The sequence below is a fragment of the Callorhinus ursinus genome, unplaced genomic scaffold (genome assembly GCF_003265705.2).
Source record: "Callorhinus ursinus isolate GAN/ISIS: 27379988/994484 unplaced genomic scaffold, GSC_fseal_2.0 scaffold9, whole genome shotgun sequence".
NCBI lineage: Eukaryota > Metazoa > Chordata > Mammalia > Carnivora > Otariidae > Callorhinus > Callorhinus ursinus.
In genome coordinates, this window is record NW_027397071.1 from 36,875,294 (window position 1) to 36,899,460 (window position 24,167).

The following is a 24,167-nucleotide window of genomic DNA, read 5'->3' on the forward strand; positions in this document are numbered from 1 at the left end:
TGACTGAGCCACCCAGATGCCCCATAATCAAAGTCTTCTAATGAGATTCAATAGGCCTAATACGTGTATCTTCTATTTTAAAACTATTATACTCTCTTGCTATAAATTCATAACATGTACAAATGATGAAAATATGTTTTTTATAGGATAAACACCTCTTATTAAAGGGCATCAACCTTTTCCCTAAGTACTTGGTTCTCTATACACATAGCAGGAAGAAATATCTCCCCAGGGGTTTCTTTTGAAGAATTAAAATTCTTGCTAGCATTCCAACGTAGGAAGGAGTCCATCTGGCTCTGCCAAGTGTATGGCTAGCAAGATTTATCTGGGATAAAGGGCCCCTAAATAGTTCTAGCCATATATTCAAAAGTTGTCGAAAGTCACCATTGCTTCACTGCACAGACAACATAGAAGAGGCTTTTCAAAATGGGCTAGATTCTATTCCAGGAGGAATACTGAAGCCATCCTAAAAGGTAAAAATTTACCTATTTTCCCTGTGGATTTCATTAGTTCAACCAGTAAAAATGTTATTTTTTTTAAAGAATTTGAGAGAGAGACACAGTGAGAGGAGGGAACACAAGCAGGGGGAGTGGGAGAGGGAGAAGCAGGCTTCCCGCCGAGCAGGGAACCTGATGCAGAGCCCAATCCCAGGACCCTGAGATCATGACCTGAGCCGAAAGCAGACACTTAACGACTGAGCCACCCAGGCGCCCCAACCAGTAAAAATTTTAACTATACTTTTGATATTGTCTCATGGGTGGAGGGGACTGGGAATCAAACCTCATCTGCTTAAGTCTTAAGATACAACTATCAATTTACAAGCAATACAATGACAGGATGATAAGCTACACTTCAGGGATGGAAGCAGCAAAATACACACTGAAAAACCACACAAAATAAATAATCTGGCTTCTTCAACAAATTCATTGGAAGGGAAAAAACAGAACGGAAGGAATCCATACATTAAAAAAAGACTCAAAAGACATTTAAAAGCAGCCAAAACTAGATTATGGTCTTTAGGAAAGCACATTTAGGCAATAAAATTTTCTTTTAAGGGATTAATCACCATAAGTCAGGATAGTGGTTACTTGTGGGGGACAGATGGAAGGAGGCATTTGGAAGGTTCTGAGTTGGCTGGCAAGGACTATCTTCTGACATGAGTGTGGTTACAAGGATGTTCAACTTGTACATTTGTTTTGGGGCGCCTGGGTGGCTCAGTAGGTTGAGCGTCTGCTTTCAGCTCAGGTCATGGTCCCGGGGTCCTGGGATCGAGCCCCGCATCAGGCTCCCTGCTCCGTGGGAAGCCTGCTTCTCCCTCTCCCACCTCCCCACTTGTGTTCCCTCTCTCACTGTGTCTCTGTCACATAAATAAAATTTTTTTTAAAAAGTACATTTTATGTGTTTTTATCTACTTGTTCTATATTTAATATTTTTTAAATGAGGAATAAAAAAATATTGGCAAGTGCTGATAATTTTTTTTAAAGATTTTATTTATTTATTTGAGAGAGAGAGAGAATGAGAGATAGAAAGCACGAGAGGGAAGAGGGTCAGAGGGAGAAGCAGACTCCCCGCTGAGCAGGGAGCCCGATGTGGGACTCGATCCCAGGACTGCAGGATCATGACCTGAGCTGAAGGCAGTCGTTTAACCAACTGAGCCACCCAGGCGCCCCGCAAGTGCTGATAATTGTTGAAGCTGGGCACCTGGGAGGTATCACACTATTTTCTTTTGCATGTATTTAAGTTTTCCATAATAAAAAGTTAAACATGAAAAAAAAAATTTACTTCATACTAACTGCTAGTACCTGCCTAGAGCAGCTCTCAATCTTACGGAAAGGACACACAGTAAATCAACAGTTATTCAGTCTGTAAGAGTTGTGGAAGCTCAGAGGAGAGGCAAGAAACCTTGAGGTGGGGGTGCAGATGGGGGAGGTGGGGGAAGCTCTGGGTAGTGACTCCTGAGTGTAAGTAAAAGTTCTTTAATTAAACAAGGAGGCTCTTAGACTGAGGTGGTTCTTTTTTTTTTTTTTTTCCAAAGATTTATTTGAGAGAGAGAGAGAGAGAGAGAGAGAGAGAGAGACAGGTGGGCAGAAGGAGAGGGAGAAGTAGGCACCCCCCCCCCGAGCAGAGAGCCCGATGCGGGGCTCCATCCCAGGACCCTGGGATCATGACCCGAGCCAAAGGCAGACGCTCAACTGACTGAGCCACCCAGGTGCCCCCTGAGGTGGTTCTAATACCTCAGCAGCCCATGTAAGCAAACCAAAATATAAACCTGTAAATGCCTCAGGGTTAAGAATACAAAACCTAGAGGGACGCCTGGGTGGCCCAGTCAGTTAAGCGTCTGCCTTAGATTCAGGTCATGATCTCAGCGTCCTGGGATCGAGTCCCGCATCGGGCTCCTTGCTTAGCAGGGGACCTGCTTCTCCCTCTACCTGCCATTTCCCCTACTTGTGTGCTCTCTTTCTGATAAATAAATAAAAATCTTTAAAAAAAAAAAAAAAGAATACAAAACCTAGAGATAACCAATTGCAGTGAACTAGGCTTTCCTAAATAATGCAAACAAATTTTCTTTGCTTTAGTTTCCACATCTCGTCTATAAAAACCTTGCCCCTAGTTCCTATCTGTGGAACACTTCTAATCACTTCTGGTTTGGCACTGTTCAATTCCAATCGATTTTGCTCAAATAACCCTTAGGATTTTTAATATACCTCAGTTCATCTTTTAACACAGTTAATAGCAAAGGAGAAGGGGAAAGATTCACAGGTACCAGGGAGAACAATGCATAAATATCAACGGCGGGGGCAGCGGTGTTGGGGGGGAGTGCCTTACTGGCTCAGTTGGTAGAGCATTCAACTCTTGATCTTGAGGTTGTGAGTTCAAGACCCATGCTAGGTGTAAAGCTTACTTAAAAAAAATGTCCTAAACAATAGCCAAACTGTGGAAAGAGCCAAGATGTCCATCGACAGATGAATGGATAAAAAAGATGTGGTGTGTGTATATATATACGTATGTGTGTGTATATATATATACATACATACACACACACACACACACAATGGAATGTTATGCAGCCATCAAAAGGAATGAGATCTTGCCATTTGCAACGATGTGGATGGAACTGGAGGGTGTTATGCTGAGTGAAATAAGTCAATCAAAGAAAGACATGTATCATATGACCTCACTGATATGAGGAATTCTTAATCTCAGGAAACAAACTGAGGGTTGCTGGAGTGGGGGTGGGGTGGGAGGGATGGGGTGGCTGGGTGATAGACATTGGGGAGGGTATGTGCTATGGTGAGCACTGTGAATTGTGCAAGACTGTTGAATCACAGATCTGTACCTCTGAAATAATGCAATATATGTTAAGGAAAAAAAAAAAAGGAGGAGAATGAAGGGGGGAAATCGGAGGGTGAGACGAACCATGAGAGATGATGGACTCTGAAAAACTGAGGGTTCTAGAGGGGAGGGGGTGGGGGATGGGTTAGCCTGGTGATGGGTATTGGAGAGGGCACGTTCTGCGTGGAGCACTGGGTGTTATGCACAAACAATGAATCATGGAATACTGCATCAAAAACTAATGATGTAATGTATGGTGATTAACAAAAAAACTTAAAGGAAAAAAAATGTGCTAAAAAAGTCATAGGGAACTGAAAATAGTTTGTCTGGACAGGCCAAGGAAGATATCTACCATTCCCCTAGTTAAAGTAGTCTTCAGAATACCTGTCATGCCCACAATCCTCTCCAACATGACTCCTTAACTACCACTCACCTGCCTTTGTTCCACATGCCCTACAGGCTGGACTAGAGATGAGCCCCTGATCCACAGGCTCACAGGTGCTGTCCCACCTGTTCTGTACCCAGACTTGCCAACACAGAGACTCACTCTCAGGGAGTCTGAATTTGAGACACAATGGGGTACAGAAAATAGAGCGGTAACAAAACAAAGACAGAGATGAGACAATAGAACCTTAAAGGAGCAAAATCAAAAGGATGAGAGGCATTAATCAGTCAAGAAGAGAAGTTAAGGGGGGAGAGGAGGAGAGAGAGAGAGGCTGAAATGATAAACAGACTTGCTCTTGGTTCTCCAAAGTCTAAAGCTACTGCTTTCACCTGGACAGCATGAATGATTCTACAGTTCTCCATGGAACATGGAGCAGAAGCTGTCCTGAGCTTCTTTACCTCCCTATACATCGTGATACAAACACATACATACATACAGATTGCCTAAGGTAATATGAGTGTTCCATCTCTCGCAATCTGCAAGAGCCTTTCATGTCCTCTCAGGATGGGAGCGGTGGGAGGGAGTGAGGGAAGGCAAAGAGACCAGCCATCAGCCTCTAATGTAGCAGGCTAGGAGAGTAGTTGGCCTCTGCCCAGGGGTTCAGACTTTACTCTAGGATTGTTCACATGCTAACTTCAGGGGATTTCCAGGAAATTTTTTTCCAAAAAAAAATCAACAGTTTTATTCATTTCTTATCTTTCTGATAGCAATGAGGTCTACAAGGCAGCTGCTTAGATTCTACCACTTCTCAAAATAAGTTATTGGTTTCTGTTTTGAGTTTTTCATCTAAAAATGAAGCTGATGCCCACGAGGGATAGTAACCATATATAATGATTGTAACATATTTAGAATTTATCAGATGGTACTGTACAATTCCAGAAAATATCCTATTCAACTTACAAAACAAACACTTATAAGACAAACATAGCAAATGAATGGTAAATTGTATCTCTACTTTATAAAACAGAAGTTAGGGATCATTCCTCTGCTGAAAAACGTTTGAGTTTTCATTGCTTACAGAATAAAATCTATACAGCTTCAAAAACATTTATAGTCTCACAATCTACATCTTCAGTTCCTACTGTAGCCACCATTTAGTTTTATTTATCAGACTTTGACGGAGCAGCTAAACCATCTAGCTACTCTAGAGACAAGATTTAAAAAAGTCCAAGCCCTCCCTCCCCCCAACCGTCCTGGGAGAGAGAGGAATAACTATTCAATTCAGTTTGCTAATGCTAGGTTAAAATCATGCAATAGTGGGTATTATACCTAATCTAGACTGATGGATTCACAAGGAAGGCTTCTTGTAGGAGGTGACAGTTGAGATTGGAGAGGTAAATAAGAGCTATTAGAAATGAGAACAGCATGGGGCCCTTAGGTGGCTCAGCCAGTTAAACATCCAACTTAATCTCAACTCAAGTTTTGATCTCAGGGTCATGAGTTTAAACCCTGTGCTGGGCTCCACACTGGGTGTGGAGCCTACTTAAAAAAAAAAAAAAAAAAAATGTGAATCATAGGAGAAAAGGCACAGAGAAATGAACAGTTAAATATTCTGGAATATAGGGGGGATGGTTAAGAGAGATTAGAGCAGCAGGCAAAAGACAGGACTCAAGAGGGAGGAATAAGAGACATTGTTCAGCTGGTGGGGGGTTATTTGTAAGTACTTTTGTCTGAATATTTGTGTTCCCCCTCCAAAATTCAAATGTTGAATCCCTATAAGGGATGGCATTATTAGGTAGGGCCTTTGGAAGTTGCTTAAGCCTTGAGGGTAGACCTTGTGAATGGGATTAGAGCCTTATCAGAGGTTCCAGAGAGATTACAGCACCTCTCCACCCTGTGGGCATACAGCAAGAAGGTGCCAACAATGAACTAGGAAGGGGGCCTCGCCAGAAGGCGGTCATGCACCAGCCTCTAGAACTGTGAGCAATAAATTTACGTTGTTGAAAAGCTACCCAGACAGTGATATTGTTATAGCAGCCAGCAAGGAATAAGACAGGGAGTAACTGAGAGCCCTGAAGGTTTCTAATAGGCATGATCAGACCATCAAAATATTAAAAAAAGATGGGCAAGATCAGAAAAATCATATTCTGGGTGCCTCTTTGGAGTCAGTATAGTAATAATCTAATAGTAACAACTGTCAACGCCCTCCAGCCAAGGACCAGCAGGATTTCTCACCTCTAGTTTATTGTTCCTTGCATCAGGGGAGACAGCATGCCGTGGGGAACCATGGAGGGGTCTTAGTAAGAGGATGCTAGGAAGGACTTGGGAGCACGTGCAAGGAAACATGGGTTTGCTCTGGATAGGGTGCCATCAGGAAGTGAGGCAATTCTAGAGCTATCTTAGTAAACCTATCTCTAAGGCGGGAGAAATTACCAAAGCTAAAGCTATGATTACTGAAGGAACAGCAGTCATTTGTATCAGTCATCTCATCTGGGGAGCAAGGGGGACACCTGGTCATTTTTGTGGTGTGAAAAACGTTCATGTTTTGGTTTCTGTCCGGACAGGATTAGAGTGGTGTGTTTTGTTAAGATTTTCAATTTTTTTTTTAAGATTTTATTTATTTGACAGAAAGAAACACACAGCGAGAGAGGGAACACAAGCAGGGGGAGTGTGAGAGGGAGAAGCAGACTTCCCGCCGAGCAGGGAGCCTGATGCGGGGTTCGATCCCAGGACTCTGGGATCATGACCTGAGCCAAAGGCAGACGCTTAACGACTGAGCCACCCAGGTGCCCAAGATTTTCAAGTTTTAAGTAATGTCTACACTCAGTGTGAGGCTTGAACTCACAACCCTGAGATCAAGAGTCACATGCTCTTCCGACTGAGCCAGCCAGGCACCCAAGATTTTCTTTTAAAGTAATCTTCACACACAATGTGGGGCTTGAACTTACAAGCTGAAGATCAAGAGTCATAGGCTCTTCCAATTGAGCCAGCCAGACTCCCCCAGGTAGTCTTACTTTTGACTTGTCCCATCAGTCACAGAATGCTCTTATCTGATTTTGATGTTCTTTGAAACCATTTATGCCCAAAAGGAGAAGCCAACTCCTACCAGTGAGTGTCAAGCCAGCTCCCAGATTGCAGGGGCTGCTCTTCTCACTCTTACACTCTTTCTATTCAGTTCTGTTGGGCTTGCTTCACAGTCCTCATAGCTCAATGCTAAAATTTACACTGGATTCCTAAATTCCTTCATTTGGTGTGTTTTTGTTGTTGTTCCTAGGAGGGACTGTATACAAGTCAGTGCACCTCATTTTGCTCTAGTCTTCCTGGATTTCCCATCTGTGAAGCAGAAAGACACAGTTCCACTTGCCAGTTATCCACATTGCTGGGAAATGATAAAGTCTGCAGTGCAGTTCATGTTCTCCAGAAGTGCCACATAAATACGGAATATTGACTTTCACAAGAGCTCAGCGCTGCTGCCAGCAACTTGAAAAGGAAGCCGTTTCTGGGAAGCTTTACAAGGCAGCTCCCCATACACTAGTTCAGCTAGGAAACGATTCTGCTTGTAAACAGAGCCCCCAACTTCATAATTTCTGGAATTTTTAGAGATGCAAGAATTGCACACAAATCAGTTTCCATACCCTTTTCGTGTCCATATTTCACCCTTACTCCCCACCCACTTCAAGGTAGGAGCGATGCTCCTCACGCCTACCTCCATCAAAAGCTAAGTCTTTCTTCACACCACAGCAGGAAAAGTTAACATCTACATAAGAGATCACTATTAAACTGGTACTAAAGCTGCATACTGAAGCTACAGGATTTTAACTACTGTGTGAAGATTCTTTTATTCAATGAATACTTGAGCTCCAATCACATTTTAGGTACGGTTCTAGGCCCTTTGGGGGCCTAAACAAAATAGACAAAATCCTTGCCTTTGTGGAGCTTATATTCTACTACATGGGAGAGGAAAAAGACAAATAAGTTAAATATACATAGGATGTGAGTATGCTATGGAGGAAAATTAAGTGAGGAGGGAAATTTTAAATGGGATGATCAGTACCAGCCTCACTGAGAAGGTGATATTTGAGCAGACTTAAAGAAGGTACAGCATTCTGCAGGAAAAGGCTCTGGTAAAGACAACAGCCGTTAAGGCTCCAGAGTTCAAGAAATAGCTAGGAGGCCAGACTGGCTGGAGCAGAAGGAATAAGGATATTAGAGAGGTAACAGGGCCTGTAGCCCATTGTAAGATTTTGGCTTTTGCTGGAAGTGAGATGGGGAGTTATCAGAGTTTTGATCAGAGAGAAGATATAGGATATGTCTCACTGGAGACAGCAACTTTTGAGTTTAGCTAGAAAAGAGAAATGGGGTAACAGCAGGAGACAGGGGCAAGTGAAAATGGAAGATTTGTTTTGTTGAGAGAAATCACAGCATAAATGTTATTTATAAACTGTTGTATATAAAGCTTGAAATTAAAATCACAATTCTCAAATTAAAATCTCATCTTCCCAAGAATACTGCTTTATTGGACTGCTTTATGTATTAAGAGGCTACATTTGCTTGACCCATTCAATGAACTATTATATATATACATGAACGAATACAACCAAGTCAAAGGAAATTTTTTTTTTTTTTAGATTTTATTCGTCAGAGAGCAAGCACGCACAAGCAAGGGGAGCGGCAGAGGGAGAAGCAGGCTCCCCACTGAGCAGGGAGCCCAATGCAGAACTCGATCCCAGGACGCTGGGATCATGACCTGAGCCCAAGGCAGACACTTAACCAACTGAGCCGCCCAGGCATCCCAATAATTAAATCTTTAAAGACACTGAGTTTTCATTTCCTGGACACGTGAGGTATCTAACTATAAAACTGATTTCCTTAAAAGCTTGTTCGAATTACCATTTTCTACAGTCTTTCCACATAAAAGATAACTAAGAAAACATGTCATGGCACAAACTACTGCCAAACAATCACAGTGGTCACATATTCAAAATGCCCCTTCAACAAATGTTACGACTGAAGCTCAAGAGTTTAATGATCAATTCCTTTGTATAACCTGAATATTTTGAAAGATGGTACTAAACTTTTTGTAAAAGTGTCCCTGCATTTACAAAAGTTAACTGCTCTTTTAGGCAAGATTTACTTTCTTTTTACTGAAATGCTCATTTAGTTGTTTAGAAAAAAATATCAGCTCAAAGGGATTTCTGTATAATTGGCCATCTGTTTCAAGGTAATGACCACAGGCTGCAAGTGATTCATAGCTTAGATTCATAGTTTCCTCCTTCAGGGACTTTGAAATAGGTGAAATTCAAATTAGTTTCACAACAGCATTTTTTTGAGGCAATATTTTTGCGGTGGGGTCTGAGGCTTTAATTGAAAAGACACTTTGTTTTAAAAAAAGTTTTCCTGGGGGCGTCTGGGTGACTCAGGGTCCCGGGATCGAGCCCCACAATGACTCCCTGCTCAGCGGGAAGCCTGTTTCTCCCTCTCCCACTCCCTGTGCTCTGCTCTCGCTATCTCTGTGTAAATAAATAAAACCTTAAAAAAAGGTTTCCTGGGTTTGTATTTGAAATTTGAATGCAGTTACCTAAAACCTCATAGCCACTATGTAATGGACTTGGAACCAGGAAACCTGCATTCAAATCCTGGCCCTGCCCCATACCAGCTCAGTGACTCTGGGCAAGCTGCTTAACTTCTTAGATCCTCACTTAGCTTTATAAAATGAAAAGAACCCCTACCTCAGTGCCAAGGGGGGGAATGGAACAACCACCCTGTAGACTTACTTACATGACTAGCACAGCCATGGGCACATTATGAACTCCCAGTAAATCTGCCACACCTGAAATCAGGTCAGGCCAAGTCCTTCCCTTCCTCCCCTCACCCTTAGTAAAGAAGGTTCAACTCCATTCAGAGCTATTTATAACCCTATAGCCACTGCTCTAGAAAAAAGACAGGAATTCTGAGCTAACAATCTATTGAATCTATTAAGAGGGGGAAATTGTTTTGTTCCCACTGACAGCTCCAAAGTTTATACCACAATTACCCTTGCTGGGGAAATGAAACGAGAAATGGGATCTCACCAGAGTGGTTTCAATAAATTACTTGTTTCAAAATTAACTATTGAGATACTTAAGACATACTATACTATGATGACAAATACTTTATCCTGGATATACTTAATTTTTTTTAAAGATTTTATTTATTCATTTGAGACACACAGATAGAAAGCATGAGCAGGGGGAGAAGCAGAGGGAGAGGGAGAAGCAGGCTCCCCACTGAGCCAGGAGCCCGAGGTGGGGCTTGATCCCAGGACTCTGGGATCATGACCTGAGCAAAGGCAGATGCTTAATCATCTGAGCCACCCAGGAGCCCCATACTTAACTATTCCTAATCCAAATGGAAAACTCGCGTTAATGTTATATGTGTAAGTATACTAGTATATATATTGGGAGTTACAAAAAATACATGACTTTGATATAGAAGGATTAAATTATCTCTGAATTTTATCTATTTCAGTGCATTGGAAACTGAAAACACTGACAGTGGTTGCCAAGCTATCACTGACACCCTGGAAAACTTGGGAAGCAATACAGAATAGAAGTTCATGGAATCTGGAGTCAGAAAATGAAAAAAACAAACACCTGGGTATAAACCCAGGCTCTGCTACTTATTATGTATAATTTTGCAAAAGTTTGTGAACCTCAAAGCCTGTTTCCTCTCTGAAGCAGTGATATCAACATTTTTCTTCCAGAATTAAGTGGATTGAATCAAGTCATGCACCTTGAGCTCAGAATAATGAGGAAGGCTATTAACGCAAAGCAACTAAATCTGGAGTCCCTGGTTATAGAAGAGATAAAGTTTTAAGTATGCTAACAAGCTCACTTAGCTTAGAAACCAGAAGATGCAAGTTTAAATAACACCCCAGATTTTTTTCTTGCTAATTGTGTGACCTTGGCCAAGCCCCAATCACTTTGTGCCTCGGCAACTCACTTAACTGCTAGGTATTGGTAATACTAGTTACAATTTGTTAAGTGTGGACCATGTACTATGCAATCTGATAAATTTATATATGAACTCCAGTCTTAATAACCCTTCAAGGTAGAAGTTCTCACCTGGATTGTTTTTTGTTTTGTTTTTCAAGATTCGTATTTTTAAGTAATCTCCACACTCAACGTGGGGCTTGAACTCACCACCCAGAGACCAAGAGTCACAGGCTCTACACCCTGAGCCAGGCAGGCACCCCCTTTCTTATCTTTTATACAGGGCTGAAAGTGAGGGAAGTTAAACTTGTTCAAGGCCACACAGCCAGTAAGTGGTAGAACCTGGACTCACATCCAGGCTTAGGTGTCTCCAAATCCTGTCCTTAGCTACCCAATGAACTACACGCCACCTGCTTCTCCTAGAAAAAAGGACATTATTCCCGTGAAAGCGCCTTTTGAGTTGAAATGTCCTATACGAACGCAAAACACTGTTACTACTCCAGGTCAATATAAATGATTCACAAAATGGGTTTGTGATTTGCCCCTTAGTGCCTGGGAACCCTGGAAGCACAAAAGGTTACACTTCAAGGTCTCTTTCATCTCCCCTGGGAATTCTGCCGCGACCTCAATTTTACTTGAGCAGACCTGATAAACATTAAAGAACAGAAATCCAAGTGCAGCTCTGTGCCATTCAAAGGCAGCTAGCTCTCTGCACTCCCTGGAGTCCAGGGCAACATCTCATGCTTTTCTTTGAGATGTGGACAAAATATTTCCTGAGGCTAACTTCTCTTGCATCTGCAGTTCGCTCAGGTAAGCATAAAGTAGTCCCATAAATACCCACATAAACTAGTGCTTTCAACATCACGCCCATAGCAAACTTCAGTTCCAAGCACGCATGCAGTCAATCTACTTAATGCGAAGTTCAGCCCCTTTTAAAGGATAGGGTGTAAAATTGAGAGCCGATTTTCCCTCTGAAAGTTTTGTTAACTAATCCCATGGAGTTAGCTGTAATTCTCTTCCTCTATGCACCCTTGGTATAATCAGCTTCTTGGGAATACCACCAAAGGGACTCTGGTGTTTGGCGCTAGACAAGACACCTGAGGGGCTAAGTGGACCTCAGTTAGCTATCACCTGGCAGGAACTTTTCTCAACCTTCCTTAATCTGCGAGATGCTCCGCGTGACCCTCTCCCCCCAGCAGAGGAAGGAGAGTAAAGTCCAGATGAAGTGGAGGGTGTTAACTTGCTCAGTCAGATCTCCACTCTGGGGAGGCGCTTAAACCCGGAACGGCTAACTCCGGGACACGTAAAGCATACTCATTTGCATGAGGAAGAAAGGTCGCCCCCAGCTTCCCAGAAGCCAGGGGCCTGGGGAACACGACTTTCTCGGGTCCCGGACTTACCTTTTCCCTGCTCACTTCGCCCGGGACGCTGTAGGCGGACTCCGCGCTGCATCCGACCTGGGGCTCAGCGCCGCAGCGCCCTTCCAGCCCGAGCCAATTTGGGCCGGCTCGGCACGTGGGAGAGGCGGGGGGCGCGCGGGAGGAGGGGGCGGCCGCGCACGCCAGCCTGAGCCTGAGCACCTAGCCCTTACCTCAGACGCCGAGATCTCAAACACTCCCGCGATTTTGGCGTAGAGCTCCCGGATGCTGGTGAAATCCTCCACTCGGCCCGTGGGGCTGCCGTGGGCCAGCTGCGTGTGGAAAACCAGCTTGCGTGTGGGAGGCGGGGGGTCCGGGAGAATGCCGCCGCCCGCGCCCACCGGCTCGACCTTCACCAGCTGGGCGGCCTCCTTGGACTTGGCTTTCACCTTTCTCCGAAACCCCTGGAGCATCTTGCCTGGGCCCACCTGCGCTGCTGACCGCCTCCTCTCCGGCTGGATGTCGCGGACTTTGCGCTCGGGCCCCGGGGCTGCGCTCAGGTAAAAGCCGCCGCTGGGCCAATGGCAGAGGTGCTTCCGCCTGGCGGCGCCGGGTCAGGAGCCCCCTCCTCCGCCGCGAGAAGAGGCACCTGGACCGCAGCGGCCACCTGCCCTCCCTCCGGGCAGATCTGGGGAGAAAAAGAGTTGGGCCCGTTCCTGCATCTAATATCCCCGCCTTTAAAAAAAAAAAAAAAAAAAGGTTCGATTTCCGTAAAAGCCTTGAGATGCTGAAGCTACAGAACAACACGTCTTAGAATACAAACACAGTGACCTTTCTGGTGCTTTTCACGAATCCGAGGTAGGCACTCACACAGGATTGGGATTTAAGTAGAAATCAACCTTCATCGGCCTTCTCGGCGCCCCACACCCTGCACGGCGGACTTGGAAGGGAAAGTTTTGAGATTGGTGCCACGTTCAATTCATAGTCAAACGCTCCAGCCGGCCCTCAGCGCCTCTCAGTAACCCTTTTTACTCCCCGCCGCCCCGGGCAGTTTTCTCTCCCAAATGTTCAGCGCTCTCCCCAAGTCATGCGCCCTTCTTGGTCTCTGCAGGGGACCCTGCCGCTTATTCTACAGAGAAAATTGGAGCCATTCTGTTCAATGTGTGAGCTCCCTCAATTTCCCATTCTACTGTATAACTTCACCCACTTCCCATCTCCCAACTCCGAAGAAATCTCTTTTTATTTGACCCTTGCCCTGATCTCTCCACTTTTCTAGGATCTTTTTTTTTTCAATTCCAGTGTAATTAACGTATAGTGCTATATTTCAGGTGTACAACATCGTGATTGAACGATTCTTAGAATCTCTATTTTTAAGCTACACGTTGACTCTTGTCCTTCTCCCCATCTTGGTGCCACTCACTGGTGGTCCGAAGCCCAAAATCTTTTACACTGTTTTCAAGTCCCACCTTTGCAGTGGCCTCCAGCTACATCTTCACAACCAAGGAAAAATAATCTTGACTTATAGGCTGCTTTTCCTCACTTCCCCCTTCGCTCTTAGGCTCACTGTGATCAGACTTTGCCCCCACTCCACTGAAATTGCTTGTACGCTGATCACTTCTTAATCATCAGATACAATTAACTCTTTTCAGTCTTTATCTTACTTGACCTTTTAGAGTATCTGACGGCATTGACCATTTCATTCGTAAAACATGCCTCTGTTTTGATGTACCTCTCTCCCTTTGCTAACTGCTACTTTCCAGGAACTGTTTTTTCTGAGGCTATTATTTTTCTTGGCCGTCTTTTCTGCATGCTCTCCCTGAATGACCACATCTGTTCTCTTGGTTTCAGTAGATGTTGTTGACCTCCAAATTTATATCTGCAGCTCAGTCTATCACAAAGAAAATGTACTGCAGGAAACTCAAAATGAGATTTTACAAACTCATCCTTTTCACTCAAAGCATTTTTTTTACTCCTGATTTCAGAAAATAGGATAATGTACTCTAATCCAAACCAGACATCTTTGAGTCATCATACCAAACTTTTTCCCCATCTCTCACATCAATTCAGTCCTGAAAATCCATGTTTCTCAAATTAAGGTTAGCAGATGTCCTGAGGGAGGAAGGGGATCTGTTAATTCTTTAGGATAATTTTAATATTTTCATTTTATGTTATATTCTTTGACTTAAAATTAGTATAAACCTATCCCAGTTCATATGGGCTTTAAAAATTAATATAAACATATCCTGGCTCATATTCCCTGAAAAGAGAATACTGCCACAGGATCTCAGAGCTTGAATTTGCCTTTGTGTTTATGATGGCTATAGGACCAAATAATATTTATTACTTTGTCTTGTGCTGAGAAAAAGATAGAGAAAACCTAATGTGTAAGTGATGCATTCCCATCAAGTGAAAGCCAAATAACTTTCACAAAATATCGTATGAATAAAAAGCTCACTGAGGTTTAATTAAAGAAAAGTAGGAAGAAAGGTGAGTCACCCTAGGGTATATGGCAGGTATATCTCTCAATATCCAAGCAGTGTGAAGGAAAACAAGAGGGTGTGAAATTAAGAAAAACTTCCAAGAATGCTTTTAAGCTGTGTCAAATAAAATATCAAACAGAGCAAAAGTATTGGCATAGGGTAGGAAGGTTGGATTCTACAGTCTTTCAATTCTGTTTAATTTCTAACTCCTATCTTTCTTTGCCTTGAGGCCTACATTAACTTCACCTTCATGTACAATCTCACTCAAGGAACCACTGTATTAGCCACAGTCCCAGAAGAAAACAGATGGTACACTCAAATTAAGAATATTTGGTGATGGTTTGACAAAGGGACTGGGCAGGTGGGGTTAAGATATACTCATAACACATAGTATGGTATCTTGGGGCCATTTCTATACCAAAGTCCAAAGCAGTGAGGAATTTAAAAGTTCTGTAAACAAAAACAACTTGAGAGGACCTGTGACATTTGTTTGAATGGCCTCTAGCCAGAGGCAATCTAGAAGAAAAGCAGCTAAGGAAATGAACAGCTTGACCCAATACTCATAGACCTGAGCAAAAGGAGCCCCTGCTCCAGCTCTCCTTCAGAGGCACAAAACCCTACAAAGTATGGAGTCCACAGAGTCAAGGGGCCGTGGCCACCCAGAACTCATGCTGTCCCTTCTAAACCATGGTCTAGATACCCAGGACCCTGGATTTCCCTGCCAAAGTGGCCCCAAGTCACCTTCCAGAAACTGTATAGGCTTTCCTAGGGTACAGCCAGCACTGCTGGTGGGCACAACCCTGTGCCTGAGGGTAGTCAAGGAGCAGCTCTTTGCCAAGGAAAGTCAATGGGAGGGGGTGAAGCTGGGTAAGAATATAATAGGTAGACTGCAGGCAGAGACCCTTTTCTCCCCATGTTCTTACTTTCTAGTGTGGAACTCTGATGAACTGAGGAACTCTAAATTTGTACTTCACTTTCAGATCATTATGAAATATATTGGTTAAAAAAAGAAGGATGTTGAGGCACCTGGGTGGTGCAGTTAAGCATCCGACTCTCGGTTTCAGCCCAGGTCTTGATCTCTGGGTCATGAGATTGAGCCCCACGTAGGGCTCCACACTCAGCACAGAGTCAGCTTGAGATTCTCCCTCCCTCCCTCTCCCTGCCCTTTCTGATCGTTCTTTCTCTCTCTCTCTCTCAAATAAATGCCTTTTTTAGAAAAATAGAAGGATAGAACATATATTATTTGACAATTTGTTTTTTTTAAGCAATTAGTTTTCAATGGTTAAGATACGGTATCTGGGCCTCCATTTGTACTCTTGCCCTAGACCCCACAAATGTGCCTACCCTGACCTCATTCTCCTCCCTCCCTCAGATCACCTATTCAGAGTCAACACTAAACCAGATGCCGGAGGGAAGAAAGTCTCTGTTTATATAGCCCAGGCTGCAGATGCCACCAGGAAAAACTAAAAAAGATTAAAGTTGGTCTAGAGAGACTGGCACACCAGCCCACCTAATCCCTCACTTTCCTGAATTCCTAAAGTACAATCTAATGTTCTAGAAATAGTTCTTTACAAGAGAGTTTTGTATTTGCATATATGCTGACTTTTTTCACATATGGTAAATTGTCTACCTACCACACAGTTCCTTGATGGTAGAAACCATGTTTCATATTCCTCTTTAGTATCCTCTCCAGATTCTCACATATTGTTATGTATATAACAGATAATCAGTATGACTGATAAAATAAATTGACTTTTCTTACTACCTAAAATAAATGAATTAACTTCAATTAATCGAAAGTATAAAGTTACATTTTACGGGGTGCCTGGGTGGCTCAGACAGCTAAGTGTCTGCCTTTGGCTCAGGTCATGATCCCAAGATCCTGGGATTGAACTCCATGTTGGGCTCCCTGCTCAGTGGGGAACCTGCTTCTCCCTCTCCCGCTGCTGCTCCCCCTGCTTGTGCTCTCTTGCTCTCTGTCAAGGAAATTTAAAAAATCTTAAAAATAAGTAAAGTCTGCACTTTACATCAAGGGTTACAGTCCAGGGGCGCCTGGGTGGCTTAGTTGGTTGGGCGGCTGCCTTCGGCTCAGGTCATGATCCTGGAGTCCCGGGATCGAGTCCCGCGTCGGGCTCCCTGCTCGACGGGGAGTCTGCTTCTCCCTCTGACCCTCTTCCCTCTTGTGCTCTCTGTCTCTCGTTCTCTCTCTCTCAGATAAGTAAATAAAATCTTTTAAAAAAAATAAAAATAAAAAAGGGTTACAGTCCAACCCATGTTATTGATCTACAGTATTTCCACTCAGTAGCATTTGGCGTTTCTAACAGCTTAAAAGTATCAACTCTAAAATCAAATATGAATGAATCATAAAAAATTCTTTTTTTTTAAAGATTTTATTTATTTATTCATGAGAGACAGAGAGAGAGAGAGGCAGAGGGAGAAACAGGCTCCCAAGGAGCAGGGAGCCCGATGCAGGACGTGATCCCAGGAGCCTGGGACCATGACCAGAGCCGAAGACGCTTAACCATCTGAGCCACCCAGGCGCCCGAATCATAAAAAATTCTAAGATTAAATTAATATAACCTTAAATGTCTGCCAAAAGCAATATTAACTTGTTTATAAGAAAACATGTAGTCATCAAATGAATCATAAGATAAATTTACTGGGGCGCCTGGGTGGCTCATTCGGTTAAGTGACTGCCTTCAGCTCAGGTCATGATTCCAGGGTCCTGGAATCGAGCCCCGCATCGGGCTCCCTGCTCAGCGGGGAGCCTGCTTCTCCCTCTCCTATTCCCTCTGCTTGTGTTCCCTCTCTCGCTGTGTTTCTGTCAAATAAATAAATAAAATCTTAAAAAAAACAACTAAAAAAAGATAAATTTACTAATTTGTTTTGCTCAGCAAATATAGCCTCTAATTATAACATGTAAGACAAGGTATGCTGAAGAAACATACACTGTCCACCCCTCCCCCCAACAATTTCCCCTCCCCCTTCTAGTTATATATGTATCCAGTAAGCAAATACTTGAGAGAAAATAAATGCGGGATTTGTCAAGCCATATGCAATTTTTCTTGGAACTGAAGATAGCATGCTTTATAGTTGCATGGCAACAATGAACAACTGAAGATAAGTGGGCAAGGAAATAACTCTTATTTAGCTGAAATTCAAGTAAATTTTGTTAGGAATAATTTAATAGAGAACTAGAAAGTGGGAAAAGGAAAGAGGTAAAGTGATATAGTGGGAAGAATAAAGTTAGTAATCAATAATAAATAAGTGTTCACTGAGCATCAACTGTGTGTCTGCCTTAATGCTCAGTATTCTTTCGTGAAGCTAAGTTCATCATATTTTTTCTAGTGATTATTTGTTGTTTCTCATACATTAACTTGGAGCTCACAACCTGGCTAAAGAAGTTAATGTGGGGCGCCTGGGTGGCTCAGTTGGTTAGGTGACTGCCTTCGGCTCAGGTCATGATCCCAGAGTCCCAGGATCGAGTCCCACATCGGGCTCCCGGCTCAGCGGGGAGCCTGCTTCTCCCTCTGACCTTCTCCCCTCTCATGCTGTCTCTCTCTCTCTCTCTCTCTCTCTCAAATAAATAAATAAAATCTTTAAAAAAAAAAAAGTTAATGTGAATTAAAACCTTAAGTAAACACAATATCCTGAGACCCACAGAATAAGACTTAGAGTTCAGATATACATATATTTCATTTCTCTCAGAGTCACTGCAAAACAGAAGGAAAGCAGTGCTCTACGTGAATATATGAAAGATAAATGCCTCAGGGATTCAGAGGAGGGAATTAATACCCTTAAAGGGGCTTCAAGGATATCAGTAGGACTAACTACAGTGGGTACTTAGTGTGCATTTGAATTATGAGTGAAGGAGGAGAGAGTTACCTAAAATGCAGATGTCCAGGCCCCATCCTAAGATATTCTGGTTCATCTGGGATGGGCTCCAACAATCCACATTTTCTCATGTCCACCCCCAGGTAATTCTCATACAGGTAGTCTACAGAGCATATTATATGAGTAGATGACATTAGACATTACAACTTGGAGGAGCTGGGCAACAGAAAGGAGTGTAGAGAAGGGTAAGGCCATTCTAGGTGGGTACTGAAATTCTTTCAGTAGGGTAGTATTTCCTATACATAATCAAACATAATTCTTTGAAGGTCTTCGTTTATCAACTTTTACTATTTTTCAGTAAGTTTTCCTTACACTAGTAAAATGATGAACGAGAATGTGCATTCGGGAGCTCAGTATTTTACATACGTTATATCATCAAGGGATACTTGGAAGAAGCCCTCAGGCATGGAGTCCAAATTACTCTGCATCACCAAGGTTATGGTAAATAAAACAGTGAAAAAGCAAGAACAGATGTGAATGGTAAGCTAATTTAACAAATTCTATAATAACATACATATGGAGGAGCTGCATGGATTTTAGCAGCCACATACAAAAGTCATATATTTTACTCATTTAAGAACTATACAAAACTGAAAATAGTAGGAGTAATTAGTTAACATACAAGCCTTTGAGGACTCTTTCAGAGTTCGGCAGATAATTTCCTTCATACAGAACCCAAAAGAGTAGATGGAGTAAAACATACTTTCAGTAAAAGCAATAACCTAAATAATCTTTTGAAAATAATTATTACAGTAATTTTAAGGTTGAGATAGTAAAGACAAAAAGATATAATTTCTCTAAGGAAAAATATCTCACCTAAGAGTTGAAGTTCTGGAGTAATTATGTTACATATCAAAAATACGAACGCTGCAATCCATTCGCTGGTGGAAAATGTGAAAGCACCTGAGAACACCTGAGAGTCATTAGCTGGTGATGAGACAATTGTCTCCAACTGTTCCATTTTAAATTTATACATGGAAGTGGTAGTTTCTCAAACATGGCCAAGCATTTTTCATTTTCCTTGGTTTTATTGGAAAAAATATACTAGTAAATATTATCCAAATATTTTTGCCACATTTGTTCATTAAAATTAGAACACTGCATTTAGGGCGCCTGGGTGGCTCAGTTGGTTAAGCGTCTGCCTTCAGCTCAGGTCATGATCCTGGAGTTCAGGGATCGAATCCCGCATCCGGCTCCCTGCTCAGCAGGGAGTCTGCTTCTCCCTCTGACCCTCCCCCCTCTCATGCTCTCTCTCAAATAAATAAATAAATCTTTAAAAAAAAAAACAAACACTGAATTTACCCAGAAAGTTTTTTAAGTTAAGAATTTTATCTGTAAACTAATCATTATAACCTCAGTCATTTAAAATAATAGAATTCAGGGTGCCTGGGTGGCTCAGTTGGTTAAGCGACTGCCTTCGGCTCAGGTCATGATCCTGGAGTCCCGGGATCGAGTCCCACATCGGGCTCCCTGCTCGGCGGGGAGTCTGCTTCTCCCTCTGACCCTCTTCCCTCTCGTGCTCGCTCGCTCGCTCTCATTCTCTCTCTCTCAAATAAATAAAATCTTTAAAAAAAATAAAATAATAGAATTCAGGTTTTGCTATAATTTTATAATAGAGACAGGGCTGAAGTTTATATCTGCCAAGCAGAGTGCAGAGAATGTTGATGAGCATGGCATAGATACAACCTAAAAAATCTGAATGGAATTTTTAAGCGGGCATCCTGCCTTCCACTTTCCTTTCAAAAGTCAAGTAAACAAATAAAAATAATATATGTTTTTAAAAAGGACAAAATCAGCCATAGGGGAATGTTCTACAGAGTTGGTATAATGTTCTATAGTTTCCACAACTGTTATAAATCAGGGAGGCTGTTCAGGTTACCAATTAAGTGCATGAGTTTTACATTAAGAGAACTGATTGAAGTCATCACGCTATTATACGATAATAGTCGACAATGATTTTGGGCAAATCTTTTCATCTCTCTTGGCTAATTTTTTTTTAAAGATTTTTATTTATTTGGCAAAGAGATAGAACAAGTAGGCAGAGAGGCAGGCAGAGGGAGAGGGAGAAGCAGGCTCCCCGCCGAGCAGGGAGCCCGATGCGGAACTCGATCCCAGGACCCATGGGACCATGACCTGAGCCGAAGGCAGATGCTTAACCGACTGAGCCACCCAGGCGCCCCTCTTGGCTAATTTTTCATGCTTAAAGATATTTATTTCTTACGGTAAATAAGAGGGTTACATGAAATAACATCTGCAGATGAAGTAACGTACTCAGCACGTAGTAAATAATTAAATATTAGTTATTATTAACTAACACAATAGATATTCATAATGAAAATGAATGACATACTGTAAGATCCTGTAGTATTTTCTGAATCAAATATGTGTTCTGTGTTTGATAACAGTTTTCATACAGCATATTTCATTGTACTCGGACTTTGAAAATAGGCTATCTGAATATGGTATATTTTAATTATTCGATATAATCAGAACATTTTATTCCAAACATTTTGGATTAAGGAAAAGTTGCTTTAAATTGTGAATATAAGTTATAAGAGAAATATTAAAAACACTTGCAATTCAATTCATTTTAAAGTATAATAATAGGAAATTTCACATTTGCTGATCACATTTTTATCTGCTCATTAAATCAAATCCTAAACTACATTTATTTAGCAAATGAGTATTTCAGGTTATAAACCATATGAGAAAGTAATCAAACAATCTATCTTTGTGATACATTGTATTTAATATTTAATTCAAAATGGTCTACTTCTGGAGCGCCTGACTGGCTCAACTGGAAGAGCCTGTGGTTGTGAGTTCAAGCTCCATGTTGGGTGTAGAGCTTACTTAAATATTTTTTAAAAACATAGTCTACTTCTTCCAAATTGCTTCTAGGACAAATAAACAATTTCTTCTGCTTCAAAACATTTTGCATTATCTGCTTTCTTGGACATGTATATTAAATAAAAATACTATATAAATTTTACAAAATGTCTACTATTTAAATTATTCAGCATAAATCCAATCCAACACTTATTGAGGAATTGTTTTGCATTAGACCTGACTTAAAGACTGGGGAAGAGGGCGCCTGGGTGGCTCAGTTGGTTAAGCGACTGCCTTCAGCTCAGGTCATGATCCTGGAGTCCCTGGATCGAGTCCCGCATCGGGCTCCCTGCTCAGCAGGGAGTCTGCTTCTCCCTCTGACCCTCCCCCCATCTCATGTGCTTTCTCTCTCATTCTCTCTGTCTCTCAAATAAATAAATAAAATCTTTAAAAAAAAAAAAAGACTGGGGAAGAAAAGTCAATTTCCAAGAAGACCCACTCTAGTGAGGAAGATTAACATAACTGTAAATTATACAAGGTGGAATATAATAAGGTCTGCCGGAAGGAAGAAGAATGAGGAAAAGATTGATTCTGATCAGGAATGTCTCACATCTGAGGTAGAGCTTGATTTTGACAGATGAAATTAGAATGATATAAGGAACATACAAGGAGAAAAACTCAGGGGCTTTCTTCCTACAGAGGCCAAACATAAGTAGATGTGAATGATATATCTTACAAACTTGTCCCTAGGGTTAGAGTTTGAACATATATAATTGAAAAAGCAGGTTTGTACCAGATTATATATTGTCTTGACTACCAGGAGGAAGTTGGAATTTTATTTTGTGAGCAACCGATAATAATCAATAATGTGGTTAATGCAGAACACCAGACCAGCAGTGAGGAAACCTAGTCTAAGCTCTATCACTAATGAGCTTGTGGGCATGTCATTTAACAGCTCTGGACACTAGTTTCCTCACTGGTTGTTTTGTTTGTTTGTTTGTTAAAGATTTTATTTATTTATTTGACAAAGAGAGAGATAGAGCAGGAACACAAGCAGGGGGAGTGGGAGAGGGAGAAGCAGGCTTCCCGCTGAGCAGGGAGCCTGATGCGGGGCTCGATTCCAGGACTCTGGGATCATGACCTGAGCCAAAGGCAAACGCTTCACGACTGAGCCGTGCAGACGCCCCTGTTTGTTTTAAACAGAACTGAGAGGGACGGAACCACCTGAGATTCTTTTAAGTATAAAAGTAATATAACTCTTAAAAAAATGATAAAATTCTATGATTCAGTATAACACTATGGGACTACTTTAACGTTTTAGCAGTCTGTATCAGTTAAAAGGTGAAAATGGATTATTCCTACTTAAATAGAACATTTAAAAATTTACCATTCTTGTGGTTATTAATATAAAAGATGATTCAGTTTTGCTGATGTGTTTCAAGTTTGTAACTGACACTTCTTTTCTGGGAATTAAATATATTCCCCCAAAGAAAGTTTATTCCATCCTTTGTCATTATAGCACTTTCTTCTCTGCCAGGATCTCAAAAGCTTTGAAAAGATCCAGAGTACCATAAAAATCCATGGCAAAATGTTTAGGCATAGTATCTGGCATTTTAAAAAATGCTAAATATTTTTTGACATTATTTTCTCCTTCCTTCCCATTTCTATTGTTAACTTTAACTCAAGCCCTCATAATCTCTTAACACAATCATTTTTGTCTTGTAACTCGTCTCATTTCTCCTATGCTGTATCTTCCTTATCCATCGCTATATCTCTACCTGTGAATGATCTTAGCAAACTTAAATCTAATTATGATACTTTCCTATTTAAAACCATTTATTTCTGGGGCGCCTGGGTGGCTCAGTTGGTTAAGCGACTGCCTTCTGCTCAGGTCATGATCCTGGAGTCCTGGGATCGAGTCCAACATCGGGCTCCCTGCTCGACGGGGAGTCTGCTTCTCCCTCTGACCCTCTTCCCTCTCGTGCTCTCTCTCATTCTCTCTCTCTCAAATAAATAAATAAAATCTTTAAAAAAAAAGTTTATTTCTTTTCTATTTCTAGTAGCAGTAGTTCTCAAAGTGTGGTCTCCAGACCAAGACTATCAGCATCACCCAGGAGGTTTTTATAAATGCACATTCTCAGGTCCCATCCCCAAACTACCACCCATGTTTTAACAAGCTCTCCAGGTGACTCTGATTCACCCTAAATTTGGGAACCACTGGCTTATAGGATAAAATACAACTACCCTAGGATAGCATACATCGATTGCCAGTTCCCCACGTATTCCCCTGCCTCTCCCAGATCAAAACCTATATTTTAGCCCTGTTAGAGCACTGGCAGATTCCTAACTACTACTGCCCTTTGTTCATGGTACTCTTAGAAAGCTCTTTCCCAACATGGCAGCCTGATAGCCCCCTTTTCAAAATTCAGCTCAAGGTTATATGGAATATTGTAGCAGGTATAGATTGATGGAGCCTTGGATAAATCCCAATATAAGAATCATAGGCAAACCCTTAGGATTTTGGAGTACAGGCATGCCCTCTGAGGTCAACAACCACTTTCTCTTTGAAGAGCAGCTCCTGACCTACTGACGGATGCTGGTAGATACTCATCCCCTGATCGTGGGACACCAAGCGATTACAAAACCTGAGCTACTCCTCATGCATTGAGTGTTACTTGGTCAACCAAGTCATAAAGTTGAAACATGTACTCTATTATTAAGGGAATTAATAGAATGATACATTCCATTACGTATAAATGACATGGCAAAGCCAAGTAAAGACTAGTTATAAAGGAGGAAAACACACAGGCCTGGATCTGCACAGTATGCTGGCACTAGCCAGAAATGGAAAGCTGCTGCATTACAACCTACTCGGGATGGCCCTGAAAGATGTGGTGAAGGGAAATCCCCCCAATGTGAA

At 41.9% G+C, this 24,167-nt stretch overlaps 1 protein-coding gene and 1 long non-coding RNA gene across 5 annotated transcripts in view; one reads left to right on the forward strand and one right to left on the reverse strand.

Annotated features, from left to right (window-relative positions):
• GIPC2 (GIPC PDZ domain containing family member 2) overlaps positions 1-14,861 on the reverse strand; it is a 78,547-nt gene extending 63,686 nt beyond the window's left edge. For 3 of the 4 annotated variants that reach the window (XR_012379396.1, XR_012379397.1, XM_025872027.2), the window contains exon 1: positions 12,281-14,861. Coding sequence is in view for 1 of the 4 variants with exons in the window: in XM_025872027.2 (XP_025727812.1) it covers positions 12,281-12,520 (240 nt within the window). In the remaining 3 variants the exon portion in view is untranslated. The other variant, XM_073896451.1, reaches the window with a different exon arrangement.
• LOC112824125 (uncharacterized) lies at positions 385-10,767 on the forward strand. Its single transcript, XR_012379273.1, has 3 exons — positions 385-473; positions 8,347-8,562; positions 10,226-10,767. It is a non-coding gene; the product is annotated as an uncharacterized lncRNA (long non-coding RNA).
• Positions 14,862-24,167: the final 9,306 nt, after the last annotated feature.